The 13653-nt window shown below is 37.4% G+C and overlaps 1 protein-coding gene across 1 annotated transcript in view; it reads right to left on the bottom strand.

The window, feature by feature from the left end:
* LOC113227677 overlaps positions 1-13653 on the bottom strand; it is a 35163-nt gene that overhangs the window by 17146 nt on the left and 4364 nt on the right. Inside the window, exons 3-5 of the mRNA XM_026460647.1 lie at positions 12580-12738; positions 8933-9034; positions 5399-5445 (exon numbers count right to left, since the gene is read on the bottom strand). Of these exons, the coding sequence (XP_026316432.1) occupies positions 5399-5445; positions 8933-9034; positions 12580-12738 (308 nt within the window). The remainder of the gene's footprint in view (positions 1-5398; positions 5446-8932; positions 9035-12579; positions 12739-13653) is intronic.

Below are 13653 nucleotides of genomic sequence, written 5' to 3'. Positions count from 1 at the left end.
TTTTTAAATAAAATAAACGGATTGATAATTTGGTACTTTGTTCAATCATCTTGTTATTGCACGTTCCCAATACGTCGTAACGACAGATAGCCGTGCAGCTGAAAGTACCGTGCTAAATGAATTTGTTCACATAAGCTAAAACACGATTAATTATCGCTCAGGACTTTTTTGACATTACGACGAGAGACTGTCGTCATAATGGGAAGACCTAGAAGTTAGTCGGCGGACGATAAATAACACGTCACGATAAAAGTGTGACGACAGTTGATCGTACCTTCAAACGATTCTGTCGTGCAAACGACAAGGTGGCTGCCGTGAACCGTTAAATTATCGTCACTATCTAGTAGGAACAGCAAGACACGACAGTCGTCTAACGATAAATAAAACGTTAACCATAATGGGAATGCGCCCTTATGTAAACTGTCACACCTCTCGCACGGCACAGCTACCTCACCTCAGGAACCGACTCAGTTAAGCCTGTACATTGTTTTATTAGACAGGTTATTGTGTCCAAATTGACACTGATAGAGCGGCTACACACTGTTAGAAGCGGTATTGCATTGCGACACTAACTATTTATTGGCGGTTGCCAACGATTGCATTGATGCTGTTGCTTTTGTTGAATCATTAAAAACTTACATCGTGTTGACATCACGATTGTATCGCTACTTAAGTCACGCGTGTGTGTAATGATGCGGCCGCACTTGTGTCTATCATTACAAAGCCTCGCACAATGATTATGATCACACGCGTGGTAACTATAGGTCTCAAAAAACCTAGGCTCAGCCCGCCGTTTTCGCTTTGTATGATTGTGTCATGTAGATTCTCTAAAATCCTAGAAAAATGCCTTATTGGAGTGCAAAAATGATAGCAGCACCATAAATATTGCCCGTGGCGGTATTTCATATCATCGGAGTGTTATTTTAATAAATTTTAAATTTTCTGTTTATCGAATTTTTTTTTGTTACAAGAGACAAAAAGTAAAGCTTATACCCCTGCAATATGGTCGCTTGTTTTTCGTTTTTATGGAGAATTAAATTAATAACTCCAATTCGTCGTCGTTCAGCAATAAACCGCTAGATGGTAGCACATTGATTGAAACTTCAATACAATATTAAAACGTCGTAACTTGTATAATAGGTATTGATATGAGAGGTATTGTACTTTCAACGATATGCCAACAGGAAGTTTAAATTATGTTAACAATCCAGAATTTGTTATTTCTTTCTCAATTTGAAACTACGACAAATCAATGTCAAGATTTTGTAGTGTTTCAAATTAAAAACGTGTGAGTTTTGGCGACATCGGTTCTGGTAGTAATCGAGGTTTAAAGCACTTCCATTGTTTTTTTTTCTTTCGTTGGTGTGACCATCCATTATCGGCTATCGTCGCGAATATTCGGGCTGGACATTAAACGGTTTTAGCGCGCATAACATCGGGCTGCGTAGTCAGACTAGCATATGTCATTTCAATTATTCTCGGTCCGATTAGATGTTTTTTCGTTATGAGTTTATTTTGACTGTCAATAAATGCATGAAGTTATTCTTCGCACACAAGTAGAAGTAAAGAAAGTCGTCGTCCATAGTCAATAGGTCCGGAAATTGTATTGCAGCCATCTTGGATTATTACACGATAATTCGCTAAAAATTACGAAGCCGCTAATGTGACCACATACGAAGCTTCGGCGCGAATTGCTTCATGACGATAGATGCAAGTACGGTCGCAGCATAAAGGTAGATAATTAGCGACTGCATCGCAATTGAATCGCTGCAGACGCGTTGCTAAAGTCGTTGTATGTGACCGTTCTTAGGCGAGGGCCAAGAGACGCGGCGCTCCTAGTGTCATTCGCTAATTACGAATACATTATGATTCTATTCATAAAAGGCCATAAAATAGCGCTGCAACTTGCAGCGACATTCGACACGTGTGTTACGCGCGTTTTTTGCGACCAGAACAATTATACGAGAAAGTTCCATAGTACGCACGAAACTGTCAAACAAGACACGAAACAAATTGTTTTGTTTTTATTTGTTGTTTTCTTACAACTGAAAGCAAATAATTATTCATTTGCTTTATTAATATTAATACATATTTAAAGTATATTCCACCACAAATATTAAATAATATTATAACTCTTTATTTCGAAAAAAGAATTGTACTTGACTCCCCCTACCACCAAAGGCGCTGTAAGCGAATTACCAAGCTTCGATGATGAAATTTTGACGCTTACTGCAAATTGACGTTTCAAGCGTGGCAATATTTTCGTGGCCAAGGCGTTAGGCTGACGTTTATTAAACGAATTTTGACTTCGAATAAGCAAAAATGACGATTTATGCAAGTTTTTCGTAGTCAAAGTCTAAGTAATCGTTTTTTTTTAACTATTGTTCGTTCACTGTGTTAACTTCCCTGAGAAGAACGAGCTAGAAACTCTAGCGATTGCTCTTTTCAAATAAAATTACATGCTGTGGAATACTTACACTTTGAATTATATTTGTGTTGAATCTAGACTCATGTCGTCTCTGTACCATCGAGTATTTAACCAGAAATAGAGACGAAATGTCATTTAATTTGTTTGAAAACTATTCTACCATATCATTACTGTGACAACTGCGCTCCGATTGGCCAGCCCGAATTCGAAACAATTGACGGGTGTCGTCAATTGTTTCACTTCAAATCGACCAGTTAACTTGAGCTTTGCTATAATGGAGGCAAATTGCAAAATTACATATTTAATATTTAATTACCGATTAAACTTGATTCCGTTTGTTTTGTAATTAGATGTTTTGCTGTTTTTCCCACACCACCGAATAGAACAGCACGGCATTGTTAGAGATATTATTTATTACAATAAATACAGAATATTTTTTGGAATATACGGAGACGTACACACAGGTCATTAGTTGGCCTGTCTATATTTCAGTGCAAACGGGAGTTGATATTTATAAGAGCTGTATCACTAAGGTGTTACCAGGAATATATGGCCTCTATTTCGTCTCTATTTCTGGTTATATGCTCGATGTTCTGTACTTTATCTAAGACGTAGTCTTAAATTTTGTAATATGACTTTTCAATTAAAATACTTTTAATGTAAGTTTTAAACTTAGGCAATGATAATCTTAATTTATGCTCCGGAATTTTCTTGTAACAACGTATGCAGTTCCCCATAAAACAAAATATTTGAGTAAATGTACTGTGATGCCACAGTCTGCAAGTTTTTTTAAACTTTTCTCTGAGAGAAACTCGTGACCGTTTAGGTAAAACGGTATACAGAACCAGTCGCTCGTTTTTGCAACACAAATATGGTTTGTATATCTATCTGCTGCTTTACCCCACATGAGAATCTCGTATTTAATTTTTCGTACTAAGTTCACTTCATAACTTGATCGAAAGTTCGTTTTGTAAATACGGAAAACTTGCTTAGTTCGCCACCTTTGCTTAATCGAGTTCAAAATTTCTTTTTAAATATAAATCTTAGCCTTAGTGCATTGACTTACAAATAAATGGACGACGGGTCTAATACAAAAACCACGAAAAAAATGTCCCAAGTCAACCTATTTAAACGTAGTGACATGTAAAGGAATATGAAAAAGCTAAAACGTTGAATTTAAATTGTAATGTCATCGCAGTACTATCTAATTTTGCTTGCTTCGCTGTCAGTCGAACAAACGAAGACTAAACCGTGAATGACGCTCTGTATACGATTTTAACGCCCTATAAGTTCTAAGTTCGGACACTTTTTAGCGCGGACCCGATGTCCATATAATTGTAAGTCAATGCCTTAGTGTCAAAAAATCTAGTTGTCGATACAAAAAGAAATAAGACGAATATTGCAATATTGAGGCCCAAGCTCAATTAGATATGAGCGCCGATTATAGACCAACCGGCGGCGGCGGCGCGTCGGCCTCGACCATGAAACGAATTTGTATAAGTGTTTGCTTTAACAAACACCGTTATACAAATACTTTTTCAAAGGAAGAAATAAAATAACGTATTTTCTATATTAATCAAATTTTTATCAGTTCGATCAGGCGCTCGTATTGTGTTCGTATAGTGAAAATGACGACGCCAGAAATTGACAAATTAATGTTTTAAACAAAACATCTTCGAATATAAAGTCACTAAGTTTTATCTTCGAAATGTCAATTTTTGGCGTCGCCATTTTCACTACGCGTACACAATATGGAAGCGTGCGCGTGCGTACGACGCGGCGCTCATATCTAAGCTTAATTCCTTCAATTTATATTGCCGCCGAACGAAATGTAGGCGAATTTTCTTAACGAAATATACATGCGTACATAGCAATAAGCAATATAAATTAGTCCTAGGGGCATTCAGTTTTTGGAATCATGTTTACATTTTGAAATAATCTTTTCATCACCCTTGCTCGTAAACAGTGTCATAACATGCAGGCAAAGTCAGCTGTAATGTGCTGAACTACGACCACGGCTTTTTCATTATATTGCCCGCTTAGGCTGTCTTTCCACCGGAAATGTGCGACGTAATGACGCGGTGTGTTAGGAAAAAAATCACCAATAGGATTACTTCATTTTCCTAGCCTCGCTTAGCGCAGCTCCGGTGGAAAAGGGTTAGCGGAGCTAAGTATTTGTATATACACAATAGCGAGGGATGCGGGCGAGGAATGTTTGCAAACTGGAGCTACTGGAAAGTATGACACTAACTGACACTGACACATCGCCACAGCTCACCCCTCACCCCTCCACACCGTAGCCAGCCCGCGTATAGCTGAACAGAGTCACGCACAGCTTTAGTGGAAAACATCACACCGTTTCACCGCGCCGCTACACATCCTCGCACCTCACACTTTTACATCTGTGGTGGAAAGGTAGCCTTATTGCGGTAATGGATTTAAAAAAATTTTATTCCACTCTTGGTACTTCTCTTATATAAGTTAAGATTAAGCAAAAAGTTTTAATGTTCGAAAAATCTGACTTATTATTTGATATAAGCTTGAAGTATATATAAAAAAACTAAACATTTGCAAAATTAATTTTATAAATTCAAATTCTGCAGCATTCTTAGTACTGTGAAATTGTTTATTTTATATCTTTACCACCATGGCTGTATGCGTTTTTACTTTTTACAACATTTTAGTTCAAATTGTCTTATCCTGTATTATCCTTGGGTGAATAGCTGGCCATCCGCTTATAAATATAAAAGAAAACCAAAAAACCCGATATTTTAACAAAATTAGCAAAATCTGTAATTGTTATTGTAAAGCGATATTCATTCATACATGAAATAAATTAATATTATATTTATTTCCTCGCAAATGTGAGTTGTAGGTAGCACGGGCGGTAAAAAATTCCAAACCTCGAGTAATTGAAGCCTTAGTAATTTCTTATTTACAGCCTTTAATACACAATGTACCATTACGAACCTTTACATTTCTATTAATTCCTTTATGATGTTCATTGCGTTTATAAGCTGTAACAATTAATATTTATTACATTATCCAATAGTTGATAGGCAAAGTTGAGTCAAACTCAAAATCACATTGTAACGCTTCAGTTGGTGACATATTATTAGCAAGTGAATTAAGTGACCTATGTGAAAGTGAAAACATAAATAATGTCTCCCGCAGCTTAAAAAACTCAATGTTCTTTTTGCCATTGTATAAGTACGTTAAAAACACAATAGAAAATCTTTAAATAGTGAGGACCCAGGTAATTAAATGAAGACCTGGCTCAAAGGACTTAATAACCAAGCAAAAAAAAAAAACTCTACTTCAGTGTAACCATCAGGAAAATAGAGAATCTGACCAGCTGATAATCTGCCGGAATCTACCAAACTCTTCTGAGAAAATGCCTAAAATATGGCGGCCACATTTTAGTGTCTCCATTTGGAATAAGAAATAAAAAACCTTAGAATAATAACGCACAGAATGATAATTTCATATCAAACGAACTGTCACAAGTGAGGCAAAAATCAAATTCATGTAGGCTTATTTTAGTAGTAGTTTAATTTTCGGTTTTAGTGAATATTTATATAAAAATACAAGTTGAAACGCGTTACTTCCTTGCGGAATGTGATGTTAGTATCTATTTTATGTTTGTCTGACGTATTTTTACACTCATTTACCGCACATTTCGTAATTTTTAGCTAAAATTCTTGAGCTGTTCGCGGTGCTAGTTGACCTTGAGCACTGACGGCCCGCCCGCTCGTGTAGGCCCATTCGGAACGCTTCAATTTGCCTCACTTAGCGTGTGCGGGCTAGGTTTCCATGCGTTATTATTCTAAAAAACGTATAAAAACGTAAAAAACGTATTTTAATAAATTTCTTTCAACTTAAACCGTGACATACTTAACAAGTCTCAAGTTATTTTTAAACTAAAACTTTATGACTCTAAAAATTACAAATAAATATCAAATTTAATGTCTTCTTCGTTAATGATTATGAAAGATAAGTGTTTTTAAATGATTGTATAATTCTTAATTTTAAATTTTAATTTTAACTTAATAACTGTTAATTTTGTTCTCCAAAAACAATAAAAAATTTGGACTACAAAATCTGCGAAAATCTGCCATTTTTATAAAACATTACCATGATCTGTCACAGAGAAAATAAGTTGCCAAATCTGCACAAATGGCAGAAATGTGCCACAAATGGTTACACTGCTCTACTGACTGCTCATTTGTAAGGCAGACTCAGTGTTGCCGTGTCTTCGACAGTATTTTTTTGTGTGAATGGATTTAGATGATTCTTTTTAGTCAGAAAAAGGGTACCATTGCTATTTACCTTAGAGCATATAGGATGGGAGGCGCTTTAGCGTTATTTCTCGAACAAAACTTTCTGTGACTTTTTTTGGGGGTAGTACTGTAAGCAAACAGGTGCACTCAAATGCAAAATTGAATTGTGTCACCATGGTCTGACACGTTTGTGTGAAGTTTACAACACTAGCTTATTTTTACAAATACACAGATAAAACACACATTCATGTCATGTCCGTACACAGAATAGGCCTATAAAAATAAATCGATTCTTTCTAGTCGATCTTAAAAGTAGGTAGACATTGTTTTTATCTTTATTTGGAGGCATACATTTATACGACAGTGAAGACGCTACCTGCAAAGTATTCATTATTTCATTATTCGACTAGATACTGAGCGAACCGGAAAGCGGTTTGTTAACAAGTGTACATAGGACGCCCCAAAAACACAAAGAATAAGTTTAATTTTAAATGTATATATTTTATAGTATATGTAGTATCTATAAATAATATGTATTATTACTAAATGTGAATAAACATTATGGAGTAAAATTTTATGACAAAAATTAGTGCCTGAACATTACGTATCTGTGTGTGTTGAAAAATATCTTTTGAGTATGATTTTGATATTTAGATTTTTGAATTGGTTAATTTGTTCTGGTACAATATATTCAGATGTTCGTTTGCCATAGTAGTTGTTGAATTTAGGCTTTTGCAATATTGTTTTGGTTATTTGTCTTGTAATTGTATTGTGAGATATTGGATGTAGAATTTCAGATCGAAAGTATTGTTCTTTTAAAATTTGGAGTGTTTTAAAATTTATTAGAAGTGTCTTCAGATTGGAGGTGAATAAACTGTTTTTGGATATTTTTTTATATGAATGGGTATTTTATTATAGATTTGTATTCCTCTGTAGTATGTACCTTTTTTAAATATTTCCAGGATCGGTTCTGGGAGGATTTGAGGAAAAGGATTTGTCTTTGTGACGTGCACTCTTGTTAAATTCAAATAGACCGAGGTTCGAACAAATGTAGCGGCTTCTAGAATATATAGAGAGAAGAGGTTTATGAAATGCGGCTTGTAGCTGTCTGTTTGAGTGATGTTAGCTAGTACGCATTTTTTGGATTATAATGAATTCACGTGAGTCTGTGCTATGGCCCCATAACAATACACCATGGCGAAGCCAGGCCTGAGCGTAAGCGTGATATGCGGACAGTGCGCAGTCGGTGTGTTTGATATTAATACGTTAAAGAAAGGAGGAAAATTTGGACTTTATTTTTGCTATTTATGTTCATTCCAGTCAAGGTGAGAGTTTATTTTGAGTCCTAACAGGGTAAAATCAGTCACCTCCTCCATATTTAGGTCCAATAATAATGAGCGACCTACGGTTGGACGTTTTTGATGGGGTCTGAATTGTATAATTTTAGTCTAGGCTGTGTAACCAACAAAGTGTGATCATTGGGAGAAGTAATTTAAGGTTTTTTTGATGTTAGGGTTATTATTGGGGTTATTAGGGTAATTAAATAGGAGATATAGTCTGCAAATAGAATACACTTGTGATATCAGGAAAAGCTCACACCCCAATACGATACCCTGATGGACATAGCTGTTGACAGTTCGCCACTTTGACTGTAGTTTGGTTAGTTGTTCTGAATCCTGTCGAAGGTACTCAACTTGTACATATTGTTGTCTATTTTTTAGGAATGATTTTAGCCAATTGAGAGCATTGCCACGAATTCCAACTTCATATAATTTGGTTATTAGGATTGGAAGTGGAAGCTTTGGAAATATCTAGCAGCAAGGCATTCTAGGATACTTTGGATGTAATTATAAACCGCTAGGGTTGTCGAGCGTTTCTGGCGGAAGGCACGTTGCTAAACGCTGGCCACTTGATGTCATTATTAGCAACTAGAGTATCACGCTTGCTTGCATGCTTGGAGTTTTTCTGATGGAAAGAATTCCTAATGAAGTCATGCATCGAACTAAAGCGACTGACATGACTGGCATAGCTCGCAAAAGGGTCGGACATGACAGCAGAAGGGGAAGCAGACTTGTTCTAGAGTGGTAACCGCAGCAAGGACGACCTGGGAAAGGTGGATGGTAGCGGCTGAAAGCGAGCCAAGACGGTGACGTGGCGTGCTCAGGTGTAGAATTTATGTCCAGCAGTGGACACGTGTAAGCTAATGACGATGTATCATACTTACATCTGACTTTGTCGAAGAGCACGTCAGTTGTATCATTAACTGTTGACACATTTGTATCTAATGACGTTGGATCATTACTTTCATAATCGGCCTTAGCCACGTCTGAAAAAAAATTAAAATAATTCTTAATAAATAACATGACCACCTTCAAAGTTGTATTTATTTTTAAATACACTTCTATTTTTTACTATTATTGATGCAAACACCGAGCAGTCCCATATCTTTCTACATAAGTTTTGTTTATAGTGCCCCTTCCTATAAACCTCAAGTCAGGTCCTAACCCCGGATCAGCACGTTTGAACGTATTTCATCCGGTTCTCTGTAAGGCGTGCCTTAGGTGAGCCGCCGCGGGATCACGTACAGCTCCCTATTTTCCAGGCAAGTATCGGAGCTGTAGGCACGCTCACTTCCCGTCGCGCTCCGCACGACTAACGCTTGCCACCGCTGAGCCGCCGACTACCAAATCTCCTCATTGGTGGCGGAGCTGTAAGGTATGCTCACTTCCCGACACCGAATGAACGGCATCTCTCCAGTTCGCGGCCGGAGGAACCGGAAAATATTTAGCTCATCCTCTACTAGCTCCGGGCTAGTGACAATGTCCGGACATAGCCATCGACTTAAAGGGCAAAGCACGTGCCCCGTGCGTCCCCTAGCCTCAGGCCCTCAACTAGACCGCTGCTAAGACGCGCTAGCTGCGCGGGACGAATGCCCCGGCCACACGCCACCGGAGCACACGAACGTGTCCGTTCCCTGCAGCTAACCACAAACCCCGGCGAGTCCATACCTAAGTCCGGGTCCGCTAGAGACGCCCGTGAAGGCGTATGACTGACAGCGGGCTTGGCCCGGACGCCCGCCATACCCTGGTCTTGCCGTCGAGCTCTTAGTCTCTCCGGATTATCCTGTCTCTCGGGATAGATAGGGACCCGAACAAACATGAAAGAAGTTGTAGTAGCAGTAGAAATCCCTGTGAAAGAGTTCGTCCAGGGAAGTACGGCCACCTTATTATCTATTTCTGCCGCCAAGCTGTAATGTAAGCACTACTGCGTTCCGGTTTGGAAGGTTAAGTTTGCTGGTGAAATTACAGGCACATGGGACTTAACAACTTATGTCTCAGGGTGACGGGCAATGCCCCATGAACATCTTTGAGATTCAAGCTCAGAGTGGGACTGTGGGAACAACCGTTATGGACGCCTCTCTTATCACCAGGCGGACGACTTGTTCATCCCGTGTCACTAGGTACCATAAAAAACTAAGTTAAAGTAGAAAATAGGTAAGGTAAGGTGTCATATATGCATACAACGATTTTCCGTAGAACACGCTGAACGTATTGAAAAATATTGTAACACAACAACCTTTAGCGCTCGCTCCGGCAAACTGAGCGTGTTTGCAGGATGCGGCCTCCCCACTTCCCACGAATACCCCGCAATTACACTGCACAAGCACATTCGTTGCACAACTGTGTGGTTTGTAAAACTTTAGTTCGGATTCTACTCGATGCCTCTACCATGAGGATACAGTAAATTCTCGCTAGCGACTGAGTAAATTACTTGACAACATTTTGTATACAAATATTTAACGCGATCGCTAGCGAGAACTGTCACTGTAATGTCATGGTAGAGAAGGAGTCCGCCATTTTGCTGACTTCGGAAAGGTAACAAATACTAATTGAGTAAGATCAAAGGAATTTTTCGTTGTGTTCGTTCTTTGTATAAACAATAAGTCCTTGTCCAGAAGAAGCGAATTCGCTGCAATTATCTTCTCGCGCGTGTTGCGTCCTAATGAAGCGTTTCAATTTCAATTCAAACGGCATAAAACAAAATTTGAGTTTGAATATTTGTACATGCCTAAACTAGTTTTTAATGTCAAAGTTATTAATTTCAGAAGTGTAATTTTTATACCCGTAGCATTTTTAGGTATAAAAATATTCATCCAGACTCGAGGTAATCAAAAGAACTGGTCTAATAGCCAAATTGCATACGGAGGTTATAACAACTATAGTAGGTTGTTTATTAACTATAAGCATCGACCACAAAGACCCAATGAATAATTAACAGCACGCTTATTCACTGTTCCTTTTTTATTGCTTATTTAGAACTAGAAAAATGACCATCATTAAATTTTTGTTATAAATTTCAGAAGAAAAATGTTTACAAACCCTACTTCTATGTTTGCAAACACGAGAGATTCGTTCTGTGCACCGTTTAGGTTCTCGGATTTGTCTCAGAGAAAAGTGTAAGGAGACTGGTATCATGATTGTGGGATCTTAGTACATTTACCCAATATTTTGTATGCTCGTAAAAATTTTCATAATTTCGTTAAGAAAGAAGATATGCATCATATTAACCTTAGAACTAAGTCCAAATTCATGGTACCACGATTTCGTTTAACTAAGGTAAACGATTCTTTTATGGGGCGCTGTACACGTATTTACAATAAGATTCCGGAGCATATATTAAGTTTACCATTTCCTAAGTTTAAAACTTATATATTAAAAGTGTTTTAATTGAAAAGTCATATTACAAAATTGTAGACACGTTTGTGTTAGATAGATTCCACACAAATATGATTCAAAATGTATTCTATAGCATTTAAGTATATTCTAAAAGAACAATCCCTAGAGTTTCTTGCTTGTTCTTCTCGGGGAGGTCAGCGTAGTGAACGAGCATTAGCTTAAAAAATGACGTTTTCAAGTTTAAAAATTTTACCAATAGAATGAATGATTATTTGAATTTGACTTTGTTTACCTCATTTCTAATGTTAAAAAAAAATAATATAGGGAATGGAAAAAATAAACTAAGATTTCGCCAGATACGGGCACTCGCTCTGAACTTCGCGCTTCTTCTGGACGCAACGTACGCGCGTATTACGCGGCGAATTCGCTCCTTCTGGACAGGGTCCAAGCGTCCAGTACCTCGCCGACAGACGAATCGTGGCGAATTCACCACTTCTGGATAGAGGTGGGCGTTTAGACGAAAAGCACTTAAAAAGTCTGCTTTTTAAAATAAGCGCATAAGTACGCTTTTCATTTTAAGCTTAAGCGTTGGTCACTGGTCAGTTCTATAGGTATCAACAATTTCATTTTTTACAACGTGCTTAAGTTTCAAGTAGCGCCATCTATGTTTTCAAAACAAATTAATTCAACATAACGTTGCAAGCTTTTTACGTTTTTCTAAACGACTTTTTAAGCGTTCAAGCGAAAGGCGTTTTTACAAGCACGCTTTTTAAACGTACGTTTTTATGTTAAAAAAAGATGCCGTTTTTTTCCATTTCAACGGTTAACTACAAAAGTTAAACAACTCATGTTTTTGAACGCTTTTAAACGCCAATGAACAATATGTTAAATATAATAATGTTATGACATAGATAAAAATATAACTCGTTTTTTTACAAAAAAACTTATCTTAAAACCTTGAATGGTCTACTCTTGCGTTACGCTATCAACACAACGTTGCAAGCTTTTTTTAACATAAAAGTCTATGCGCTTAAATGTTTTCCAAACGATTTTGTTAGCTTCAAACTAAAAAGAGTTTAAAAAAGCACGCTTTTTTTTAAAAAAGCATAACGTTTAAATGTTTAAAAAAATAAGCAGTTTTTCAATCTCTACTTCTGGACAAGGTCTAATATCATAATTTAAAAACCGTTGTTACCAAATGCAGTAGCGTTAAACGGACGGTCAATTGTGTTTTCAACGTCCTGATTTATCTGGTAGTTGTTGAGCTTTCTTCGCGGTATCAGATTGAATCTTGCTGCACGATGCTTGTAGGGTGTTCGTACACTGTGTTTTAATTTCTTGTTCTTTGATTTATCTGCAAAATTACAATGCAAAAATTGTATATATCTGAGAAACTACCGTTTTCGAGTCTCGCGTACATAATTGTGTGCGAGAAATATGAAATAGACAAAGGCTTAACCAGAATTTCACCTGATGCAGAGAACAAAAAAGTAACAAGAATGGACACTCTCCGACCCTCCCTAGGTTTAGATACAGCACCACGCCCCGCACATTGCCGGTCACATTGACTGAACGACAACAAGGCTGTCGGCAAGCCGTTTTCGCGCTAAGACGGCTGTGATATTTGAATACAGTTTTCACTTATTCATTACGAAACTTGTACGTTAATACATAACGGTGTATAAGTAAAGAAACTTATGCCTGAGACTCATTCAGTTACTGTTTTCTTCATATATTTAGTGCAGAGTAATATATAATATACACAGATTTATTACATCAATATAATGAGACGTTTGTATTGCCGATAAATTTGTAAGTGACACGTAATTTCAAATACCTTGGTTATCTTATTTAAATTAAAGTTGATGTAAACACCTAATGAACACGTGTAAGAATTTTCGCTATGTTGCCGCTCTGACCACGTACAAGAAAGTGATGGGTAACCCTGCCACTTAACGCACACATTTGCGCGGGTGCAGATAGCGCGTTGCTGTATGTAGTAGTAGTTGTATGTAAATAACTTTCGACTGTTGTATGGGGTGTGCCTAATGTTAAGGCGGTTCTGATTCACCAAGCCCTGAGCTCGTAGACGGGGGACGCACTCCACTGCCATAGAGTTTTCGAGTTTCGTGAAGACTCAAACCACTTTCGATATAAACTAACTTCTTGTTCTCATGCTGACGATTGAAAGTTTTTTAAACTGATTAAATCGTATAATAATTGCATTCAATTGCAAGAAGACTTGAAATCTCATAGGTATTGCGAGTCC

The sequence above is a fragment of the Hyposmocoma kahamanoa genome, unplaced genomic scaffold (genome assembly GCF_003589595.1).
Source record: "Hyposmocoma kahamanoa isolate Upper Pololo Valley unplaced genomic scaffold, ASM358959v1 213, whole genome shotgun sequence".
NCBI classification, from domain to species: domain Eukaryota; kingdom Metazoa; phylum Arthropoda; class Insecta; order Lepidoptera; family Cosmopterigidae; genus Hyposmocoma; species Hyposmocoma kahamanoa.
This window is presented reverse-complemented; position numbering and strand designations above follow the sequence as displayed.